Source organism: Eleginops maclovinus, chromosome 16 (genome assembly GCF_036324505.1).
Source record: "Eleginops maclovinus isolate JMC-PN-2008 ecotype Puerto Natales chromosome 16, JC_Emac_rtc_rv5, whole genome shotgun sequence".
Lineage (NCBI taxonomy): Eukaryota > Metazoa > Chordata > Actinopteri > Perciformes > Eleginopidae > Eleginops > Eleginops maclovinus.
In genome coordinates, this window is record NC_086364.1 from 11,839,085 (window position 1) to 11,863,690 (window position 24,606).

General features: G+C 42.2%; 1 protein-coding gene across 1 annotated transcript in view; it reads right to left on the reverse strand.

The window, feature by feature from the left end:
- cacng2a (calcium channel, voltage-dependent, gamma subunit 2a) overlaps positions 1-14,003 on the reverse strand; it is a 52,144-nt gene extending 38,141 nt beyond the window's left edge. Inside the window, exon 1 of the mRNA XM_063903150.1 lies at positions 11,952-14,003. Coding sequence (XP_063759220.1) covers positions 11,952-12,177 — 226 coding nt within the window. The 5' untranslated portion in view covers positions 12,178-14,003. The remainder of the gene's footprint in view (positions 1-11,951) is intronic.
- Between the last annotated feature and the right edge of the window lie 10,603 nt (positions 14,004-24,606).

Genomic DNA, 24,606 nt, shown 5'->3' on the forward strand with positions numbered 1-24,606 from the left:
TTGAGAGGAATGAAGTATGTAAAGTGATCAGCAAATGTCCATTTTGTCTAGTGACCTTTCAAGGGCACATATACTGTGTACTCTATGTAATGCATTGGTTGATTTAAAGGGATTTATATGCAGTATGATGGGTAATCAAAGGGGTGTGAACAAATAAATCTTGTAGATGAAGAGTCAATAAGCAAGGCCACTGTTTTAGTGAGACTAACTGCAACAATTATTTTGTTATGGACTGTTGTGCAGAGAAAATCTAAATCCAAGCTCACGCATACTCTGCATGGTGGGGATTTAGGGTTTTTATTCACTCAAAAAACAAGCTCAGAATAGGAAGAACAGGAAAACCGACAAGTGAGGGTTCAAGCACTGCTTGGAGAGGTTTATTCCTTTTACAAGTCTTGTTTTCTTATAACTGAAATTGTCTAAACAACCTCTCAAGTGGGAATTATGGAATATAAATTGTAACTGGCAGAATGGATGCAAACTGTTTTTGGACACTCTGGAAGTTTGCTTTAATGAGTGGGAAATATTCGGACATGTTTGTTATTTTCAAATTGGTTGCTTGTAATTAGTATGACCTTAAATAATATTTGACTTGCATCAATTGGATGCACAAAAACAGAACTACAAAAATGATGCACATGTTGCTTTGTGTTGGCTGGATTTATACTACTCATATGCTTTAAGAACTTTATGAGCAGGTGTTTTATCAGAGTTGTGTTTCTGTGAATAAACAGAAGCATTATCAGCACTATGACATTATTGTTATTAAACAAACCACGTGCTTTTCTGGACATATCACTCCTTATTTTGAGCGTCAATCAAACTGTGTCTGCATCACTAACATTTAAAGAAATTGCTTAAGGTTGTCCCAAAAATGATATATCTCTGATTTAAATACTATTTTTGTTGAATTTATTCTGTTATTTAATGAGGCAATACTATTGGCTCTAAAGCATTTCATCTTAGAGGCTGTTTTTGTGAATGGTTTTATGAAAATATCTTAACAATAAGCAGTATAAGGAAGTGTTATGAATGTTATACATTTATCTTGAAAGAAAAATCATGTGAATCATGCTTATTCCTCGTAATTATACAGACTATTCTGCTAATTCTTACCATCTGATTGTCTTAACTCAAACTGGCATGGTGCCATGAAGGGCAAAGATTATTAGATTTATCCAGTGATCAATACAGACATGTGTATCGGGAGGGGAAGCCATGCAGTTTGTCATATTCTGTTTTATTTCATTTCGCAGCCATGTAGCCTTTAATACAACTTGTGATCTGACTTCTGTGGCCGAGCTGCCCCCGGAGCTGGCAGTATGAAGAGCACTGTGGGTAAATAAAAGATTCATTTTCACAACTCGTTCATGCAGTCATCCTAAAGACCGGCACAGCGTCGGCCTGTCACGGCATGACATATTAAAGACACAAACACACACACACACACACACACACACACACACACACACACACACACACACACACACACACACACACACACACACACACACACACACACACACACACACACACACACACACACACCGATTGCAGACACACAACCGTGAGTCAGAGCCAATGTGTCACACTGCTGAGAGGAAAAAGAAAAAACATGCATGTGTGGTTCACATCTGCAGTCATTTCCAGGTGAAAATGTGTTCATACATGTGTGTATGTGTGTGTGTGTTCTCACCGAGAGCTGCCTGTGTGCATGCTGCTATGATCATGAGAGACTCCCTGTCCTGGAAAGCGATCTGAGAGAGCAAAGGGAAGCCACGCTGCTGCTCATTAAAAATTCATCCTGTTCCTTACTGCTCTTCGAAAACACAGAGACGATGAAGGTGAGCGCTCACACACATGCCTGCACACACACACACACACACACACACACACACACACACACACACACACACACACACACACACACACACACACACACACACACACACACACACACACACACATATAGAGGACAGAAGAGAGGGGGAGGAGAGAGGCAGCATGCTCGCCTGGAAATTACATCATCCTCCTCAGTGGACTTAGCAACACCTTATCCTCGCCTACATCAGGATGTAGCGATGATAACAGCGGCGACTTCATTTTGACAAATTCCCTGATTCGCTCTGATCCGGAGATTAGCGTGCCGTTGTCTCTTTTATCCCGGCAAAATACCAGCAGCATAGTCAGCAGTTTGCCGAATGCTTTGTCTAAGAGTCACAGTACGCACCTTCACAGACATGAATAATCGAGTGTCAGCCTTTCCCAGACACCAGGTTTACATCATTTCCAGTAGGAGGCCTATTAAATCATCATGCTTCAGGTTAAGCACCCAGCTCGCTCTGTCAAGCTGCTCTAGAAAGACATGTGAGTGATAGAACAAACAATGTCTAAATCAATTAAAGTTAGGCCTCTTTAAAAAAATGTAAATGTTAAAATGGTTGTGCAGTTCTGTTGTCTAAAATCTACCCAAGGTTCACCAAAATAAAGTAAACTTCGCTTAAATTAACCTTGTCAATAAAGTCATCATGTGACAACCTTTCATCTCCCTCTCAGTCTCTCGTGTTTTGGAATGAAGCGCTTTTCAGCAGTCTCAATTGACAGATACAGTCTCATTACAACTGTTTGTTTTCCCAACAGCACCATTTGCTGTGACAGTGGGGTCTGCCAGCCCTGTTGACTGCAGTAAATACTCACTCTGGAGTGCAGTAAACATGACCATCTGAGGATCGTCACACTGACAGGCAGCTCTGACGTCCTCAAAAGAGGACAGGCAGTCACAAAGGCCTTTCAACATGGACGCCAAAGGACTTGCCGTTTGAAACCTGGTTTATTTTTTCTCATTTTTATTTTGATCAAAATCTATCCGTTCATTTTAAATATATATGCATGTGTAGTGCAAAGTTAAGCAGTAACAGTTAAGGATGTAGAGTCTGTTAGTCTGTCTTCCACTTTGATCCTGACTGAAATATCTCCACAACTATTAGATGGATTGCCATTCAATTTTGTTCACGCATTCTTGTTCCCCAGAGGATGAAATATAAACCCTTAGCTGAGAGGAGCAAAACAAAGCTGTTGCAATTTCACACTCCTAAACTGTAACTCAATCAGAACATCTCTGTCTGATATGACAATGCTGTCTAGTTTCTTTGCATTGTTGCACAGAAAACAAATCAAACGTATTGTATGAAAAAAAACTTCTGATATGTAAATGCACCTTAAAGCTTTGAGTATACACTTTAAATGCAGACACACCTGCTAAGCCATCTGGACCGGATCACCTTCATCCTCTCAGACCAGCTGTTTCACTCCACTGTAGAAGTACATCATACGATCTGTTTACTTCCTCCTTGCCCTCTATATTCGCCCTTTGCTCTCTTCTCAATCTGCTATGCTCAGACGCTTCCCTTCTGCCGTTACCTTGAGCCTCCTCCTCTGTCCTGCTACCGGCCCTGGTGGTGACCCCCAGCTGCTATAGGAGCCATCAGCCATCAGCAGCTCTCCCACTGGGTGCTAATAGGACTTTACATAGGTGGGAACATCTCTGTCGCTTATCTTCCACTCTGTCATTGTTACCATTCAGGTACTGCGTCACAGCAGCTATTCTGTCTGACGTGTGCATATAAAATCCACATTGTGAAAATGGGAATTAATCACAGGAAAGGTCACATTTTATGCAAAGACAAATCACACTTCTGTTGTAAGTGGTTTATGCTTTGAGGTTTTGACTTGGGATGCAACTAACTGTTATTCTCTGCTGATTAAAGCACTGATTATTTTCCCAATTAATCAACATCTCAACTACATTGTTTTGTGTCACCAGAAGATGAAAAAGAAGAGAGAATAAATCAGAGTTAAAGTACTCCTTAGCCTTGATATATCTTTCACACAATCATTAGTGTTATTATTATTATCGTTATTAGCATTAGAGCCATTATCAGGAGGCGGTGGTACATTCAGCCTGTCTAAAGCCACCAAACAGACACCTAACTCTTCTTCTGTTCCTTCGTCCAACTCTGAGATGATGCAGTGTGTTTGGGCTGCGTTCTGACACAAAGCAAATACGGTGTAATAAATTGCAAATGAACTGCGCCATGGACACTACCAATTAATCAAAAGGCAGATTGTCGTACTTTCTCTGTGCCATAGCAGAAAAAAAGAAAGAAGGTGACTCGCACCTCCTTTTAAAATGAATGTATCTGCAGTTAATTATCAATTACTACAGGGTCTCGTCGGGATGTTTCTACTGCTTAAGGATACGGCCAGTGGAGTGGAACGGACAGGAGCTCTGCTGCGATGGAATCAGAGATTGGTCTGCTGGTAATTACACTTTCATTGTAAGAGGATCAATTCTATGTAATCAAAGTGCAATCTCACTGAAAATCGAGTGGTTATTCAAGCCACTTTAATATGGAAACTTTACATTTTCAAGGGAACAACATTAGTTTGATAAACAGCAGTGGAGAGACGGCTTGCATCAACTTAACTAGAAAATATTTTCAATCAGGTTTTTTGTTTATAGAATCTTAGGCCCAAAAAAAACATATCATAATTTCCCGGGGCCCAAGGTTGTGTCTTCAAATTCGTTGTTGGTTCTCCAATTAAATAAAATATAATACAAATCTGTATGTTCAAATCCACAACCATGGCAAACATTTTGATTTATCGGGGCATTGGATTGTTAAAACCCCTAATATCCTTTTTATTATGTACTATGGTTGGAGGGAATTTAGCAAACTATCCCAAAAGATTGTGGAATCAATATTCATATTTCACATTCATCAGTTTTTCTGTTCCATACTGTCAGATTTCTGCCAAAGTTAGTCAGGAATTGGAGTTTGTTTGTTGCTGTTGATGAGCCATTTTCTGCTGCAAACATCACTTGCTTACCGAGAGTTTCAATCAAACAGGTGTGAGTGAGTTTAGGAGTGATACTGAAGGTTGTAGGAATAAATCCTGTTTCAAATGGTAATATGTGGAGTTACAGGAGTAAGACAACATTGGAAATGCTTGTGCACACAGGCAGTGAACTATCAGTTGTATCATGGTCTGGTGAGCTGTGGTGCCACACAGTGTGCTTACACAAAGACTAGCCCAGGGTGTGTTTGCTATCGATTTGTTCTCTGGTCATGAAGGATAAAGATAGACCCCACCCAACAGGACCAACAGCAGCTAAAAATAACATTTGTAAATCAAGGCTAGAGCTGCACTCACACACACACACACACACACACACACACACACACACACACACACACACACACACACACACACACACACACACACACACACACACACACACACACACACACACACACACAGTGCTGTTGGCTATGATGAAAATGATGTGTCAGGGGTCAGAGGGGATAATTATTATGTAGTAACTGAAACGCTGCTCCTCTTTGACGTATGTCCCCTCTTTTAATGCTTTTATTTTTTCATAATTCATAACTGAGGCTCTTACTATAGACTGTGAGGGGTGAAGGGGAGGGTCTCCATGCTCAGCGGGTGACAGCATTTATGGGAGAGTGTGACCGAAGTTTACAGCCACTCTCCCATCGACCAGAGCCATCTGAGCCATTAATCATACACTAAACCAATTACCATGCCATCACATCCGTGTCTACTGTCCATCTCATCCCAGACTCGATCAGGACAGCCGAATGCTGCTCCACCAAGACATGATTATTAATTTACAAGGGGGCGGGATCATAACGATGTATCGGTGTTTACTTTAAACCTCTATTGACTTCAAGTTTGATATAATTCCATAATAGGTTTGTTAATGTTCAACAATCCAGCTCCTTCTGGCTTTGTGAGGACATGGTATTGTGATTTCAACTGCCTTTGGTCCCAAACAACACTGTTCCAAATGTAATGATGTAAATAATGAGACGTCACCTAGCTCATTAAACACTTACTGACATTATATCAACATACAATGTTGTTGGCCCAGAAGGTAGATGGTCATCCTCCAATCGGAAGTTTGGTAGTTTGATCCCCAGCCTGTGCAGTCAACATCTTAATGTGTCCTTGGGCAAGATACTTAACTCCAAATGACTCCCGATGGCTTGGCCAATGCAGTGTTATTGTGAATGTTAGTTTCCTTGAGCAGCTTGTATGACAGCCTCAGTCTCTGTATGAATGTGTGTGAATGGATGAATGATTGGCCTGTATATGTAAAGCACTTTGATTTGTCACAAAGACAGGAACATTGCTTTAAAGGTGCCGTACCATTATAGACAAGTTTTCAACTAAAGTTGTGTTTCCTGTGCTGAAACAGCACTGTTATCAAACCTAAACAGACCCGAGGCTGCACTCACAACACAATCAATGAACTCTACACTGATACCCAGGTACCAGCGTTTGTTGATGTATGTCCGTGTAACTGGATAATTATAACGAATGGTAACCCGGACAGTAATACAATTGAAGGCCAGAGTCCTGCACTGTTCTCCGACCAACTTCAGGCTCAGCCCCATCCAGTAATGTCTGGCCTGTAATTTGGTGTTAGTGGGCAATAGAGAGGGCGACGTTGAGACCAATATAACATTTGTGTTCAGTAGTGACTGTCTGCAGTCTCAGTGGAGGGCAAAATGAATCCCATCCATCGCCGGCTACAGGGCAGAGTGACAGTGCAGTGCTATGGAGCTCAGTCACTTTACACAAGCTGCTATCAGCTGAGGGGGGAGTAGTGATAGCATCCTGATGGAGGCTCAGTTTATACTCCAACAAGCAGCGAGGCCCCTGCCTTTAATTTTTTATTAAGGTTCTTTCTTGTGTTTAAAGCTTTTATTTACGTTTCTGTATGAAGCTTTAAATGTCAATCATCTTATTTTATGACATCATCGACCAAAAAAGAAAATAAATCCTCAAAGTAATTCCTCAATTTGTATGAAGTGAGTCATGAGATTAAAGGAGACGGAACAGTCCTCGCAATCACCACTGGAATCTAATTCTAATATTAGTGAACCTTTATCTTTATCTATCTGCAGAAATACCAGGTTTAAACAAAATGAATAGACATACAAAAAGCTGCATATAATTTGAATGTTGATTTAGAATTTGAATGCCCCCTATATAAAGGAAGCTGTAATTATTCAGTACAGCCCTACTGTCCATCCACTCTGAACTTGTGACAAACTGTAAGCCGGCCCATGCAGCTGGATGTACAGTGGATCATGGGTCATAATACGGTGTAATGCCACTTTAGGGGCCGGGACATTAGCCTGGGTGGGCATACTCCAGCGGTGTAATCCTTATCTGATTGGACTATGAGACTAATCCCGCGCTTCTTTTCCTTGCTGCTCTGCTATCTGCTTTTATCTCAGGCGTTCCTCTCATCCTGCTGTACACAATACACAAACATCATGTAAAAGTACACAAAAGCACACACACAACATACTCCCACATGTGTTTTCACATGCATGAATGTACACTACATTGATACTCCCACGAGCTTATACATAAAATCATGAGGCGGTATGTGTGAACTGTGATCTGTGGTGATTGGCAGCAGCAGTGGGAGGCCATACTGAAATGTGGTAGCCATTTTAGATTTGAAAGAAGGAAAGCACATTTTTCTAGATAATCTTTGTTGGGTGAAGAACAGTTTGGATGGTGTACAGAAATAACTTGCCGTTGCTCCACTATTAATAACATTCATGACTTCATAACTCTCTACTAGATTCTGGAGTACTGAATCAAATATATCTGAACAGTCTCGTCTTATATCCGAACATCAGTTTGGCTGGTTAAAATGCTCTAATGCTCGTTTATTTCTTTTGACTGTTATCGTGCGCTCAAAGTAAACGGCTTCACAGAGCTGTTAGCAGAGCCATAAACAGCCCATTTATATCTTCTCAAATAGGACATTTTTATGCTTTCCTTTGTCTTAGGTGATGGTATACTGTTTTGAGATGTAATGATTTTGGCTGTAGGAGACAATTTTCATATATTTTAAAGATGAAAAGATTATTTAGATGTATAATATTACATATAAGTCAACAGCAGATGGATAATGAATTTATTCAGAACTTAAAGTCCTTTATTACTGCAAAATAGGTATCATGATCACAGTGGACATGCATTTCACATATTGTCGTTGAGGTGATTTTGCGAGGGGGAGAGAGCATCAAACACATTTAATGATGAACTTTAACAGACTTTATATAACAGGTAATAAAAGGCACAACATCACACCATGGTGGCCCTCCTTCATCACAGGGTCCACTATTCCTACCCAACACCTCCTTCCCTCTCTCTGTTTCCTCCACTGTGGAGCTTGAGGGCGGCGCTGTAATGAAGACGAATTCCTCAGATTAGCAGCAAATGCAGAGCGCTACACCTGGCTAAGAGAACAAGGGGGCACAGTGGCTGCTCTTACAGACATCCCAGAGAATACGGTGGAGTGGGGTCCTCCAGGGCCCAATTCATACACAACACACATTTTTAAGGCTAAATCTCTCCCAACCACAATCACTGAACTGTAAATACTGTTTCAAGGCTGTCAGATTGAATTGCACACACTTGATTTACAACATCAACGGCAGAGACACATAGGCGAAGATCGTACTTCCAATAAAATAGTAACAACTGCGGGCTTTTGTCAGTTGAGTCAAACCTCTCACATGATGGAATTGCCAAATACTGATCTTGATCTAAGTACAATGTTCATCCAAACAAGTTTACAAAAATGACACTTAACATAACAAAATGTGGTCGTAAACCAACACAGAACCAATAAAAATACCTCCAACTGACATTCAAAGTTGACACACATAAATGCAATGTATTCAGATACTCAAGCAGTGGTTTCAAACTTCAGGACATTGAAAACAAATGCAGGTGACCTTGAGCTGTAACAAATTATTGTTCCCAGATCTCCAAATGTCCCACACAATTTTAACCGCCACAGGTGCAGGTGTTTTGTTAATGTTTTGTAACACTAACAAACATTAACAAACACCTGCTAAAATGAGGCACTGCTCTTCACTGTTCTCTCTCTGGCCAGTGATCATTAGTGAATGAGTCTAGCAAATAAACATATTGCTTCTGGTCCAAAAATGACCATCATTCCAGATACAATTTCTTGCAGGATTGACTCAGTACATAGAAACAGAATATTTTCTTTTTCCAGGAGTGAGATAATTGTGTTCTCTGACAAGCAGTGAGCAAAGCAGAGGTCGAGGTGTTGAAGCACCCAGTGTGGGTATTCCCATTTTGCTTGTTCACAGGTTCTCCTCTCCAGTAGCTGGTTATACAAACACAAACCATCGCCCACCTGTGTCCACTCTGTGAGCAGGATGTGTGGGCTTGCGCTGCCAAACACACAGTCTGTGTTTTGCGCTGCGACTTTAACTATCAGTTGCTGCCTGATCCCCAGTAATGCATGGTTTAAGAAGAGCAGGGGAAAAGATGAATACTAGTCATCTTGGCACTTTGAATTAATTGAGCCGAGCTGCAAACTGGAGCCTTATTAACATCTGAAATGTTAAACTTCTCTCCTTCTGATTATGTAGTCTGGATTTGCAGGCTTCTTATCTCTCAGCTGCATCTGGTCTGTAGTTTTCTATTTTAACATTTTTACAAACTACCTACAATTAAAAGTACTCACTTATTAAAACCCAATTTCCTGAGAAGGAAGTAATTTGAATTACAATTGAAATGAATCTGACCCTGTTAAGTAAATGCACTGGCCCCCTTTTATTCAACTCCCTTACCTATTCTGGGCCAGGGATCGTTCATGAATCGAGAATGAATAATCTGGATTTATTTCCTGCCGTTTTGAACTCCGATTCAAAGGGAGAGGCTCATTGTGCCGATACAAAAGCAACATATACACACCGAGCCAAAAGTGCAATGGTTTGATCTCAACTTGACTCTATGCAGTTTGGTTTGCCAATTAAATAATGGCCTGGCAGGGATAAAGGCCAGTCACTGTCACAATTACACTCCAGCTGTGATTAATCCCATGTGCATTAATGCAGGCACAGTAAGTAGAGCAGCGTTATCTCTTTTATATATCCAGGCAAGAAATGAGAGACCTCAAAACTTAGAAACACATTCACTCTTTCTGTTAAAACTCAAAAGAACATGTCAGGAACAGCAGAGGTGTAAACGCTGTGATCAGAAGTTGAGGTGAATACAAATTGAATATCCGATACCAATAACTTTTGTTTCTCATTCAAGCAATCGGTAAATGATGATAATATATTTGATGCAAAGCATGAGTGAACTTCTCATCCATCCATCAACACACAGATGGTGGTAAGCTTTTATGCAACGACACCAATAACAGGGAATCGAAACAATAAATTGTGGGTCAAACTGATAATCAACAAGCTAAAGTCCACCATGAAGTTACATTAAGCCATAGGGAATCTTGCACATTGTAATTGTATAAATGATTATTTTATAAATATTAATTTAATTGGACTTCAAACTAGTTATTTATCGTTGAACAGAATGTGTAAAAGAGTCTGCCTGCTTCGCCAGAGCCAGAGGAGCATGAAGGCTTTTGAGGATCTTACAGCTAAGAAGATGAGCAGATTTGTAACGCTCTGTGCTTTCACAAGGCTACAGTGCCACACTCCCGAGTCAGCACCCCAACGCCTCCACTAGGACATGACAAGGAGCACACTGCATCTGTCTTACGGGGCAGGTGTGGGAGGTCGTCTCAAAACCTGAGCTCAGGACATGTTTGACATCTCAGGTTAAAGGTCAAACGACATGCAGCGCACAGCCATCATTGAGGTTGTCCAGCAGGTCTCTGCTACCATGAATTAACTTCTGGGGCTTCATTATGTAAAAAAACACCCTGCACTAACTGCTCTGTCACATCCTCTTTAACTGGACAGAACCCCTGCAGCGTCCCTTAATTAATGTTAGGCCAGTGTATGTGTTTGTCAATATATCAGGCTGATATATGATGAAGCTTCCTCTCTAACTACAGCTTCTGAATATGTCATTATTTCATTATTTAAAATCTAGTGTTTGACTAGAGAAACTGTTTCAGAGTGGTGTGGGAGGTTTTATGCAACAGCTTCAGGCTGCAACCAGAAACCTGCTTCACCCTGCCTGCAGGAGCTGAACACGCACACAGAGCTATATTAATCGGGATTTATGTGGAGAGTTTTAGTTTTGATGGTCAATATCTACGTATATTTGTCTTGTGCACCACTTACAAAGAAGCAGTGTGTCTCAGCATGTTTCACTTCAACAGAAAGTAGATTTTTCTAGCAAACTCTTCTGGAAAAAAGAGAAACATGTAGAGAAAAGACATTTTAAAAACATTTTGGCAGCAGATTTATGATTTATTTTCTTACCAATAGGTCAAATAATCTAGCAACTTCTCAAAAGTATCTTGCAACCCTTTGCAAAGCCCTATGGAAACATAAAAACGCTTGACCCTGCCTATAGGAGCTGAACACCTTTATATGTTGTGTAATCTATAGCAACCCTTTTCTGTCCTTTTGAGCCCCAAAAATGTACATGTCCAAGTTTTGCTTCCCTTGAATTTTTTTTTAATCAACCAATATCTGTCTGCAACCTTGCGACAGGTTGTAGGTTGGTAACATTTGAACCCAAAAAATATTGTTTGTTTGTGTTCTTCATAAAACACAGACCTGGAAGAAACTTTTAGAGCAAGAATCAGCGTATTTGTCTTTTTGCTAATTTCTGTCTTATTAACCTTACCCTCAAATCCTAAAACAGGCACCTTGGGACATATTTCGTTGGATTTCGCCAGTTTTGTACTGTGCATTTCATGGTGGGAAACATGGACATTGGAATCCTTTGACTCTAAGAGGCATTAGAGGAACAAGCACAGAACAGCTTTACATCCTGCAATAAAATGAGTGTTGTGGTCTGTCAGAGACAACTTCAAAACCACATGTAGAACCATGTTGGGAATTGTTTTTAAGGTAGCAGCAAAGTGTCTTTCCTCTTACCTTCCAAGCAGCACGTCCTCCAGAGTCCCGAATGGGTCATCACCTCCTCGTTCTTCTTGCTGGTTTCGTTCTCGCTCATGGACTTGGGCCTGCAGACGCCGCGGGAGTACAGCCAGTAGTCCGTGCCGACCGCGATGGTCATGAGGCTGAAGGCCGCGAAGGCTCCCACCGTGGTCAGCAGCATCTGGACTCCGCGGTCGAACAGACCCATGTTTCCGCATTCCATGAAAGGGGGACCCCCTTTCCTCTTGATGTACAGGAAGTAAATATTTGAAAATTTGCGGGACCAAACCAAACCGAAAAAACGGGATATACTCGAGCGGAAGGAGAGGGAAGAAGGAGGAGGAGGATGCGGTAGGAACCTTATGGTTGCGTTTGGGTGAGGACCAAAACAAGAGAAATACGGAGGAGGATGGAAGTTTAGGGGGGTGAAGAGGAAGAGGCAGTGATGTCTCTCCTCTCTATTTGTTCTTACTTTTATACCTTAGATTAGATTTTTAAAAAGTAGGTATGCAGAGGATGACAGCACTGTAGAAGCCTACAGCTGCAGATGTATGGAGAATAACACTGAGCTTTAGAGGAGTAATTATGTCCCAAAGTTTATAGTCGCCCAGCCTAAAAATGGAAGTGAGACAAACCAAACTGAGGATATTATCTGCAGGCCTGAACAAGAAAAGAAAGAAAATCCTGTTTCTGGACTTGAAAAGGTTATAGCTGAGCACAGAGCTGAATTAACATGAGCTTGAATAGAGCACAGAGATGGTTGGCGGGGGTTAGAGTAATGGTAGACTTACAGTACAACAGTTCAATATGTCTGTTACAGTGAGTTACAGTCAGAGGTTATAACATTTAGAATTAAGAATTATAACTTAATCCAAAGCTACCTTAACAATTAGTGATACTATTATTATTCTAATGGTTTGTTAGTCCAAAAGGGGATAAATCAACGAGATAATAAAGTGGGGAGGAAAACGAAGGAGTGCGGGGAAATCTATCATATTAGTGGAAACAAAAGAGAGCAAACAAATGGGCCGATTCAAGTCCTGTCGAGGGGAAATAAAAGCGATTCCCAAGGTATTTTATAACGACCTATTGTGGGGTTCAAAGAAAATATCACGCTGGCTTGTCACAACCCTTCACACGGTGGAATCGGCAAATCAAGCCTCAACAAATAAATTAATTAATTAGCAGGCTTTAAAAAAAACACACACACAAACCCCCACCTAGAAACCGATAAAAACCTAAAAAAAATAACCGCGTAGATATTTCTTTTTCCTAAAATTTTGATCCCCAGTTTCCATATGTAGCCCTATAGCTCTGGGAAGGTTTCCGCCGAAAATGGGGGTCTGCGGTCAGAGGAGGTTCGGTCGTCGACGATCCGGAGAGAGCGGGGAACATCCAGCAAGGCAAGCCGACCATCACTCGACATAGAGCCGGCAGAGGGAGGACGAGGAGTCGGTGTGGGCGCCGCTGCAGCTGAGGATGCTTCTTCCTTGTTTAGAGGAGGATACTGCCGCCGCCGCTTCTGCTGCTGCTGCTGCCTGAGTATCCAAATTCACCGTGGCAGTATCACACCCAGGACGGTCCCGTTTGTATAGCCCTTGCGCCATGTAATAGGAAGAAAAATAAATACGGATGAATGTTCCGATCCCCCCTGTTTTCCCCTCCTCCTCTTTCTCTTCTTCTTCTTCTTCTTATTCTTCTTCTTCTTCTTCTTCTTCTGTCTCTCCTCTCGGATGCAGCTTTGGCCGCTTGCAGGAAGAAGCAGAGGAGAAAAAAAGATATTACACAATCATGAAAGCGAGTTGCACAGATCCACAGACAGAGCTGGTGCTGTCACGATGTCAGCGGTGCTATGCATCCAATACATTCAGGTTACAGCCTCTCTCCCCTCCTTTTTGTCGGATGATGAGTAATGTTAGTGTGGAGAAAATGCTCTTAATTCTGCGGGCTAGTTTTTCCTCCTTCTTCGTGTTTAAAGGGCCCACGGTGTGTGTATGTGTATGTGTGTACTGCAGCAATGGAGGCTCGTTGCTGGAAAGATATTAAAGATTTTTTAATTCCGTTTCTGTGAGTGGAGGGGGCGGAAGGAGGGGGTGTAGCGATGGTGGACTCTTTCTCTGTCTCTGTCTCTCTCTGTCTCTCTCTCTCTCTCTCTCTCTCTCTCTCTCTCTCTCTCTCTCCCTCTCTCTATCGGATGGGTAGATGAAGGATTATCTGAACTGCATGTGAATTCAGGCTAAGATTTATGCATTTATGGCTTATTATTGTCCGACTCAAGTGCTGCAGCACTTTCGTTCACGCATGTCTTTCCTGAGGTAATTGAGCTAAATAAGCCAACTTGGTGCTTCACTTGATCTCTTTCTTTGCTATTCTTTACAGTCTTATCAATAACTGCGATTTTAGGTCTGCTGCTCACAGCTTTAAATGCAGATATGGTGTCAGCAATGATTAGATGATGCTCCATGACTGTTAGCGAGGATGAAGCTGCAGTCTGATTTTGGTCTTGTTGAGAGTTGAAATTCTGAACACAACGTTTTTTTCATGACCGACTTCTGTGTAATTAGTACGCGGTATTAGCCCAGAATTGTGTGTGAGCGTCTCTTGTGTGTGTGTAGTGCTTAAAGAACAGCTCCCTCCAGCTCTGGTCTCCCTCTGTGGAGTTTGTCGCCCCCCAGAGTTAAAACGTCTTCATCACAACTTTCACAATAAAAAAAGAATCAATAAAAAGCAAAAACAAACTTCAGTTAAAAGATCTGCAACATTTACCGTCCAGCTACCTGCACAGCTTTCCATTACAAAGCACACCTTCAACTTTTCTGTTATACAGAATGACTTGGGATACTGCATCACGTATTCGCTTATCAGTGGATCAGTCACACAGAACCTTAAACTCTCAGAGGGGCTCTAGTTTCAAGCATGCACTACCAAGTAGGTACTTGGGTCTCGGGTGTCCTTTATTTCCAGGTGCCTGGGGTCTCTGACACCTTAAGCACTAAGGGACTTGTGCCACGCACTGCGCGCAACCTGAGGCTTGGAGGTCATTTTGAAGTAAAAGTGTCCCATGTGACTTCTTTGTCTTATTGTATGACATTTCTTAATGGTGGTGCTTTATTATGAGAGAAGCATTTTACTGTTGTAGCTGCTCAAGGTAGAGCAAGTTTAAATTATTTGATATACAATTGAATAGTTGTGTCAAGTTTGTATTTATCTTTTTGTAAATCTTTTTTAAATAAAATATTGGGTAGGATGAGAAGGAATCAAAATGAAAGTGGGAAATCTCTGCTCAACTCATGGACTACTGACCATAGATATAAAGCTACTGACATGTGACATTGTGCTCTAAATGCTTGTGGGATCAATAAATCTTGAGAAATTATTTTCGTGAGCTTATCATTTATCTAAAAAAATCTGAAAAGTGACCAGTAACCATAGTGTGAAATACATTCAGTGGAGTTCCTTAATCATTTTTTGGTGCCCTGAAACAAAAATATCCCAAATTACTTAGAACATTTTACTATTGAATTGAAACAACAAAAAAAAGCACAATTTCCTTCAAAGGTTAGACATAAGCTGCTGCTATGTTCAAAAAATACTTGTGCAGTTTTTTCATTAATGTCTTATTCTTGTGAGATATTAAATTATCTAAAACATTGTAGATTTTCTTATTGATGTCAGAGTCACATTACTTGTCATCGTGAGCAGGTTGCGCTTTGTTTTTATGGGTCAAGACCCATAACTCTGATGATGTGGATGAAACATGTTGTTCAGCTGGTCATGTAACCAGCACCATCAGAGATAGAGAGAGCCTGTGCAGGTTGGACGTCTCCTTGTGAAAAAGGTCCTCATCATGTTTCTCTCAGGCCTCTGGGCCACATGTCAGAAAATCAGAGGATCTGGTCAGAGACACGTTTGGACAGGAGGATTTCTGCTTCTCTTAGTTCAGCATTCATCCTCTCCGACCTGCTGAATAGCTGCACGTTGAAGCATGTATGACAAATTAAATGTTTGATGCAGAGAGTATTGGACATTGGAAAAAAGGAAGATTCCTCTTGCCAACTGAAGGCAAAAAAACTCCATAATCAATTCCCATACAGGAAGAAGCAATACAATGTTAAAATACTCCTTTACATAGAGTATAAGGTAAGATACACATTTTTCACTCATTATTTCCCTTCTATCAGTATTGGGGTTGTGTTTTAATATAACTTTTTATTTAAAAAAAGAATTAAATCTTAAAATTGTCATTTGCAAGGTAAATAGAACAGTCAAATAAATGAAGAGACTGAAGTAAAGAGTGTAACATATTTATCATAAAGTAGAATATACATGGTGAACACTCAAGTAGAAGGATCCTAAAGATGTACCAATCTACATACTTGAACAAATGTGGCGGTCTCCTGTTAAATTCCTGTCTTGCTTTTCTCACATGTTTATACATCCTCACCTTGAACCATGTGCTGAAAAAGAGGAGCCAAAAATCTGAGAAATGTGTTTATAGCAGCCACATTATGAAACCAGCGTTAATTCCAGTAAACGCTCGTTGAAGCAGAATCTCTCTTGCAAATACCAACACTTTTTCCCTGTAGAGAGACCTTGAGCTCTGACTAAAGACCTCTCTGATTCTCCCTCTCTGCCAGGATATGGGACACCCTTCACTTTCATTTAACAATTATCCCTGACAGGCGAGGAGGGTGCACAAATCAGGTCCCAGGCCTGCACCCACACTGGTCCCACGTGGACTCTTTATGCCAATCTGACATTAACTCAGCAAGCTGCAAATCCAGCCCTAATCGGGGCCTTGTTAGAGCGGCCTTTGAGCATTGGCCCAGGGAGTGCTTTCATTAAATTGTCCTCTGGAGTAAAAGAAGGGAGAGGGAGGGAAAGAAAACAGAGGCTCAAAGGCTCTCAAAGGTGGTCGCAGTTTGAACGTTTCTATCCACAGTAATTGAGCCTGATTAGAAGGAGTCTCTGGGTGAGGATGATCCCATGGGCCCTCTGGTCTACAGGGTTAAACATGAGTTCCCTCTGGAAGGGCAAATTAGATGCAGAGTGGGATGGGGTTGGCTTAGGTTTTTATTTTATTTTATTTTTTTACAAAGGATGGTAAATGCCTATTTTTTGCCATGGGCTGGCAACCTGTGCTTTTTGTTCAAATGGTAGAGATGACCTTGCCTCAGGTCCCAGGGGGCACATGCAGATGTTTATGGTTGACGCTTAAATATGATGAAGTTACAGCTTATTTACTGACTTATAGCACTGACAAAAGAAATGTCATGATAAATCAAGGTATTGTTCAATTTCACCTTATTACGTGGTACCCCACCACCAGTGACGTGCGGTAAGGTCAATGCCTGGGGTGGCACGGATAGTATATGTCAAAGAGAAATTCCATAATACAGACAGAACAAGAAAATAAAAGGAGCTGAGAGGCAATGGCACCATGTCTGATTTCTTTGTGCTTGGGCTTAAACCACAACTGTATCTTAGATATGACCATAAAACATCTCTTCTTTGGACAATGAAAGGACAGTTTTACCCTGCCAGGGACAGGACTTGCAGTGTCTTGTAGTATAATGTTGATTATGGTCTTACAAGTCAGGGACAGAGAATTTCCAAGTTGGTTTGGGCGGAGGCTCGGCCTCTACTGTGTCTCAAATATCTGTGTCAATTCTCCAGCCACAACTTCCAATAAATCGTCAGTGTCTGACATCAATTTAAAGATCTCCAGTGTACTCCCTGTGTTTCCCCTATAACTCACATTCTTAATTGGAATAATGTTATAACTTAAAATCTGACTTACGTGCTTTAAAATCAAATTGACTGGCAAGTAGTTGCAAGGAACTCCATCTCTGGCACAATCTAGACATTTTGGTACCCCTGTCCATAATTCTTATTGTGTGGCCTGCTGCTGTGTGTACTGCAGATGTTGTTCTGCTGTCTTGCATGTGAGGATACTGCCATGTCAGCAGTGTTTCCACTCTGATCCCTGAGTGTCTGCGCTGAGCTGAGAGCAGCTGAGTGAGCGTTTTGACATGGACCGTCACACACACACACACACACACACACACACACACACACACACACACACACACACACACACACACACACACACACACACACACACACACACACACACACACACACACTTCATCCAGCTCTATGCTCATGGCCGGACTCCACCAATTCAATCCCTAATGCCCCCTCATCTTCCATTTCACCCATATACCATGGTGCTTCCTCCCATTAAGCATAGTTTGTGATTAAAGAACTTGATTAAACACAAAATTTCAAAATGTGCTGTAGTTCTTTATTATAACCCCTCATATAATAGAATCTTGCAGATTTTAGTGTAAAATTCTATAGTAGGGCTCCCTAGTCCTAATCTCGTATCCTCTTAATCCTTGGGATGTGTTGATATTAGCATAAAGAGAATTAAAGATATTGAAGAAAACAAATATTCTTTTGCATTAGAAGGTCCTCTAAAATGTATTATCTGAAAATAATTTGACCTATGATCATGATAAATTGCCATACTTTTAGAAGATGTTGAATAAACGATATTCCTTTAAGAGTTCCCTTAATTTGTTCACAGTTATACGCAACTTCTCATATGTGCGGTTAACCAGTTCCTTTTTTTCTGACACTTTAACCTTTCTACAGCATCATACTGATGATCTTTATTTTCTATGCAGTATGAGGTTCTGTTTTCACTTCTGTTTGCAGTAGTTCCTACTTTGTACTGCAATTGATGAACACCAGTTTCCCTTAGGATGAATAAACCACATCTGATATTATCATATATATTTATTGTAACATATTTATATATTTTCTTTTCTTAATGTTTGACTTTGTCACTTCCTTCTTCAATTGTTTAAGTTCCAACTCTTTCTTTCTTTAATGTCTTTATATTCGGCAATGCCTTTTAATTTAATTTCCTTCCTTCCTTTCTTCCTTGCCTGTCGTCATATACTGTATAACATTTCTCCCTTACTTTCTTTTTTCTTTCTTTGTCCTCATGTCGTAGGCAACAGTCATATCACCCAGTGTATTTTTTCCTTAAAATGATTTATTTCCTTTTTTACAATTATTAATTTTGTATGTATTGTTCTTCACCTCATTTCTGTTTTCTCTATCTCACTCTTTCTGTCTTTCTTCCTGTACCTCTCTAGTTCTGTCTCTTTTTGACAGTTAATTGCAAGTTTTTATTGTGTGTGTACTGTGTCTGATCAGACAATGAGCTGGGGGAAATCACAGAGGTTAGATGACCCGTTGCTATGGAAACAGCACAGGGCCCTCCACAAACCCTATAGCAGGGGTGTCAAACTCAATTTCATCGTGTGCCACATTAGCATTATGGTTGCACTCAAAGGGCCGGTTTTAACTTTAACTTTAACTAAGACAATATAAATATATTATATATATCAAATAATGTATTATATTATATTATTGCCTCTGCACTGGATAATTGTTGGTTTTGGTAATAACTACATCCAAAAACTAGGGAAAATATGCAACAATTACAACAATTGTACAATTTATGTAAAAAATTAGTTTGGTAGCATTAACACATGGTTGTGCATTGACATATGGTGTACGTAGACACCAAACTACTGTGCACACTTACATTTCTCTGTCTGTTAAATAAATCCCATAAATTTATGAGATTAAGTTAGCCTTATTTTAATTTTTAGATCAAGCGCTATTTAAGTATTTATCATTTGAATGTTGCAACATTTCAATAGTCTGAAAGCCAAGACTTTGAAAACCCCCTGTTCCAGACCCTGGTGTGTATCACCTGTCACTCATTGTGGCGTCAAACAAGTGTGAGCATAGGACCAGCATCTGTGGAGGAACTCCAGGCCTGAAGGGGGCAGAGAGAGCTCACCCAGACACCCAACAGACAGGATGCAACCCATGTTTCTGGAGGGACCGATTTCACCTGCGCACCTCTAATCAAGCATGAGTATAAAATGTTTGGAGTTAGCTCGGCGAGCCCTCTTTGCTCGGTCTCCTCAGCCTACTGACAGCTCATGTTCAACCACAGACGCAACTGGTTATCAACCTATTCTTCCTCTGGAATTTCCCTTTGTGCCATCAATCTAAAAGAAAATAAATCACCAGAACGGAACAGAGTTGTCCCCTTGCATCATTTGTGTTGAACAAGCCGTTTTCAAGTTTGGGCAGAGCTGAATCTGAATCTTAACATCTGGATAACTTGACAGTTGATAACCAGCTTATATCCAGTGTGGCAGTGAAGACCCCAGGATTAAAGCCTGAAGAAAGGAAAGCTGTCATCGCAAAGGGAGAATTGACTGGGAAACAATGGCGAAGGAAGCTCTTGGAAAAACAGTGAAACAGCTGAAGCAAGAGAGGACCTTGGCTAGAAGTGCCTTCACGAAACAAGCCAACTTCCTGAGCTGAACGTCAGGAAATTTGACAAAGACTGAACTACAAGAGGAGTTCAAGGAGCTCACGTCACTGGCAGGGAACATCGGGGAAACGAATGATGGCTACAGGGCTGGCCTACTGGCAGACCTTGAAGCTGAGACTGATGAAGGTGAAGAAGTCAAGCTGGACGAGCAGCAGCAAACAGACCTGGAAAAGGTAATGGAGGAGTGCGATGCAAAACTGGATGAAGTCCGAAAAACAGTCCAAAACAACCTCTGGCCCAGATATGGGGAAGGTGAGATCGGAGCTGCAATAGAAGAGGCAGAGACAGCCTGTGAGGGACTTCAGGGAATACCTGTCTCCGCCGTGAGTAGAGATGGCTATGAGCTACGGTGGGACAGTGTGAAGAAACAAATCCAAGGTGCCGCTACAAGCCTATCAGAGTGGGAGATGTGGATTCCAGCATTACAGAAGGCAAGTCTGGAGGACAGAGTGAAGGAGCTGAAAGTTCTAAACACCAGCCTTGAAGCGAGGAGAGCAGAATTTCTCACAGCACAAAGAATGGCAGAAGAGGAGAGAAGACGAAGAACACCACCACTGCCTGTGCCAGCTCATCAACCAATAGTAAAAATAAAACCAACCAGTCTACCCAGGTTCGACGGATTCAAAAGGAATTTCCATCGATGGAGGAAGGACTGGGACAACCTGCAAAGGCAGGGGGAGCCGACCGGCTCAGTAGAGGCAAAGAAATTCCAACTCCTGGACAGCCTTGAGGAGAGAATTTGCCGGGACCTGCACCTGCCTACTTACAACACTGCTGAAGATATGTTCAGAGTGCTGGAGATCAGGTATGGAAACAAGTCTACAATTGCGCTGGAGATAATTGAAGATCTGGAGAAATTTCCTGCTTTAAGAGCAAACCAGCCAAGGAAAGTCATGGACATGATTCAAACCATTGAGAAGGCCCTGAATGATCTCACAGAGCTCGGAAACACTGGAGCCATAAAGAATCCTCTGGTGATAAGATCCATAGAGAGCAAGCTGCCAGACAATATGAAGAGACTGGCTCGTATTCATGGTCAACCCAAGAAATGGCGTGACCCCAGACACTCACTTCGACAGCCTTCTTGGATTCCTGAAGACCCAAGAGGAAATTCTTGAGAGACTGGAGCAGCTTAGTGTGAGTGACAAGCCTGAAAGTAAACTTACTTACCTGGACAAGAAGTATGCCTCCACACGTTCCACAAGGAGGGGAGGATGTATTATCTGTGGAGATGAAAAGCACTGGGAGAAGATTTTCTTTTGCAAGCGGTTTAAAGAACTGAAGCCTGGCGAGAAGCTGAGTGCTGTGGAGAAGTTGGGAGCATGCAAGCGATGCTTAGTCTGTCATGGAGAAGATGAGTACTGTAAAGACACCTACCTGTGCAGGAACAGGGACTGTAAAAAAGGGAGCTCTTCGGACCACCATTTCTTTCTTTGCTCAAGAGGAGACTTCAAGATGAAGGAATCTGATGGAGGAAAATCCACCTGGAGAAAGCAAAAGCTCACAGAGGAGCAAGAGAAATTGATGTCTGAACTCACTCCGGAAATGGCAGAAAGATTCAGGAAAGCTTTTACCAACAGCACTGCAAGGGCCAACTGTGTTGTGAAGGATCAACGTGGAGTGGTGGCGTCAAGAACACCTGAGCTACCAGTCATTCTAATGCTGTTAGAGGTAACTGCCAATGCAGGACAGAAGATTGGAACTCTCATTGACTTAGCATCAGACACCAACTACGTCACCCACAGTGCTGCCAGGAGATTGAATCTACTCCATGGACTCGGAGGGATGGCCATGAAGGTGAAAACCAAAAGATACTCACTCAGAGTGAGGGTCAAGACACCCAACGGCACGGAGAGAGCTCATGAGCTTGTCTGCTATGGCTTGGATGAAATCGCCAAAGTGCACAGAGTAATGAAACCAGAGCAACTCAAAAACTTCTTCCCAGCAACCAACCTGGAAGAGCTCAAAAGACCAAAGCACATTGAGCTACTCATCAGTCACCGGGAAGGAAGACTTGCTCCACAAAGAGTGAAGGTGATTGGGGACCTTGTCCTTTGGGAAAGCCCATTAGGAAAGACGGTTGGTGGAGCGCATCCAGACCTCTTTGAAGAGGTGGATATGGCTGCGCATACATCTAAAACACACTTTGCGCGATCCATGAGAACCTCAGCAGTGAAGTATCAAGAAATCACTGAAGCACAGGAGTTCAAAGCTGAAACCAAAAGTACGGTTGCTGGCAAAGAGTTCTTGGACTGGTGGAGATGGGACAGCATTGGAGCAGCCTGCGAACCAAAGTGTGGAGGATGCCGGTGCGGCAACTGTCAACCAGGAGGCAAGGAAATGACTCTGAGTGAAGAAAGAGAGCTGGAGATCATAAGGAAAGGGCTAACCTACATCAGAGCAGATGCGCACAGTGATGGACCATACTGGGACACCAAGTATCCCTGGATTCAAGATCCAAGTTCCCTTCCCAACAACAGGAGTGGGGTGGAAGCCACTTTCTTGAGGACAGAGAAACAACTCAAAAAAGAGCCAGAGTGGAGAATGGCATACACAGCTCAAGTCCATGAGATGGTGGAGAGAAGAGCAGCAAAGAAACTCACCAAAGACATCACTGCAAGCTGGAAAGGACCAGTATGGTATGTCAGCCACTTGGTGGCACCAAATCCGCATTTGCTCACAACACCCGTGCGACTGGTATGGAACAGCAGCCAGAAGTTTAAAGGGCTCAGCATGAATGACCTTCTGCTGAAGGGGCCTGATGTCCTCAATCCCATCCGAGCAGTACTACTCAGGTTCAGAGGAGGTGTCCATGCTGCCCTTGGCGACATCAAGAAAATGTACAATTCTGTGTGGCTGGAAGACCTGGAGATGCACCTCCACAGATTTCTCTGGAGAGACACTGAGGAGGGAGAGATCGAAGAGTATGCCACCACCAGAGTCAACATTGGCGATCGACCAGCAGGGTGCATTGCACAGCTGGCCATGAGGGAGACAGCAAAGCTGCCCATGTTTGCTCACCTGGAGGAGGAACGTAGTATCCTTGATGAGGATGCTTATGTCGATGATGTCCTGACCTCCCATAATGACTTGCTAAAGCTGGACCAAAACAGCAAAAGAGTTGAGGAGATCCTGAAGGCAGGCGGGTTCTTCCTCAAGCCCTGGGTCCGGTCAGGCCAAAATGGGAGGCAGGAGGTTGTGCCAGGAGAACAAGGAGCAGAGGAAAACAGAATACTCATTCTTCCAAACCAGATGAGGGAAGGAGACAACAAAGCCCTTGGAATTGGATACCTCGTTGAAGAGGATAAACTTTACCTCATGACCTCAATCAACTTCTCAAAGAGTTAAAGGAAAATGAGAGTGAAATGAAACCCACTGACGAGAAGACAACTGCTAAGCCAAGTAGCAAGCTTGTATGACCCAATAGGCCTTGTCACACCTGTCAAACAGAAGGGTGCTATTCTTGTCAGGAAGGCATTTCAGGAAGCTGGAGGCAAAGCTCTGACCAGAGACACTTGGGACAAACCTCTGTCTGAATAATTGAGGGAAGAAGCCATCCTGCTGTTTGAGGAATACACACGTCTTAGCCAAATCACCTTCCACAGAAGCCTCACACCAGTCGATTGGATTGGAAAACCTTGGGGAGTAACATTCTCTGATGGAAGTGACAAGAGCTATGGAGCTGTGGTGTACTTCAGATGGGAAACTGAACAAGGCATCTGAGTCAGATTGGCTGAATCCAAAGCAAAGCTCACACCATTGGACCAAAAGGGAGAACCAGTGAAAGCTGAAACCTGCGGAGCGGTCTTTGCAGCACAACTCAGGAAGTACATTGAAAAACACAGCCGGATGGAAATCGAACGATGGCTCCATCTGCTGGACAGTCGGACTGTGTTGGGAGCAATCCAAAGAGACAGCAATGGATATCAAACCTTCTTTGCGAACAGAGTTGGAGAGATCCAGAAATCCACCTCTGTCGAAGACTGGTGGTGGATCCCACGGGACCTGAACATTGCTGACCTCGTAAAACAAGAGGGGCAAGGTCAGAAAACCTTAAAGAGGATTCTGTGTGGCAGAATGGACCAGACTTTCTGAAGGACCCTGTGGAAGAGTGGCCAAAAAAGTCAGCCAAAGAAGTCGCTGTATTTGCCAAAGAAGGCATAGACCAGCTCCAAAGGAAGTCTTTCACAGCAGCACAGAACCAAGGTCAAAAAACAAAGT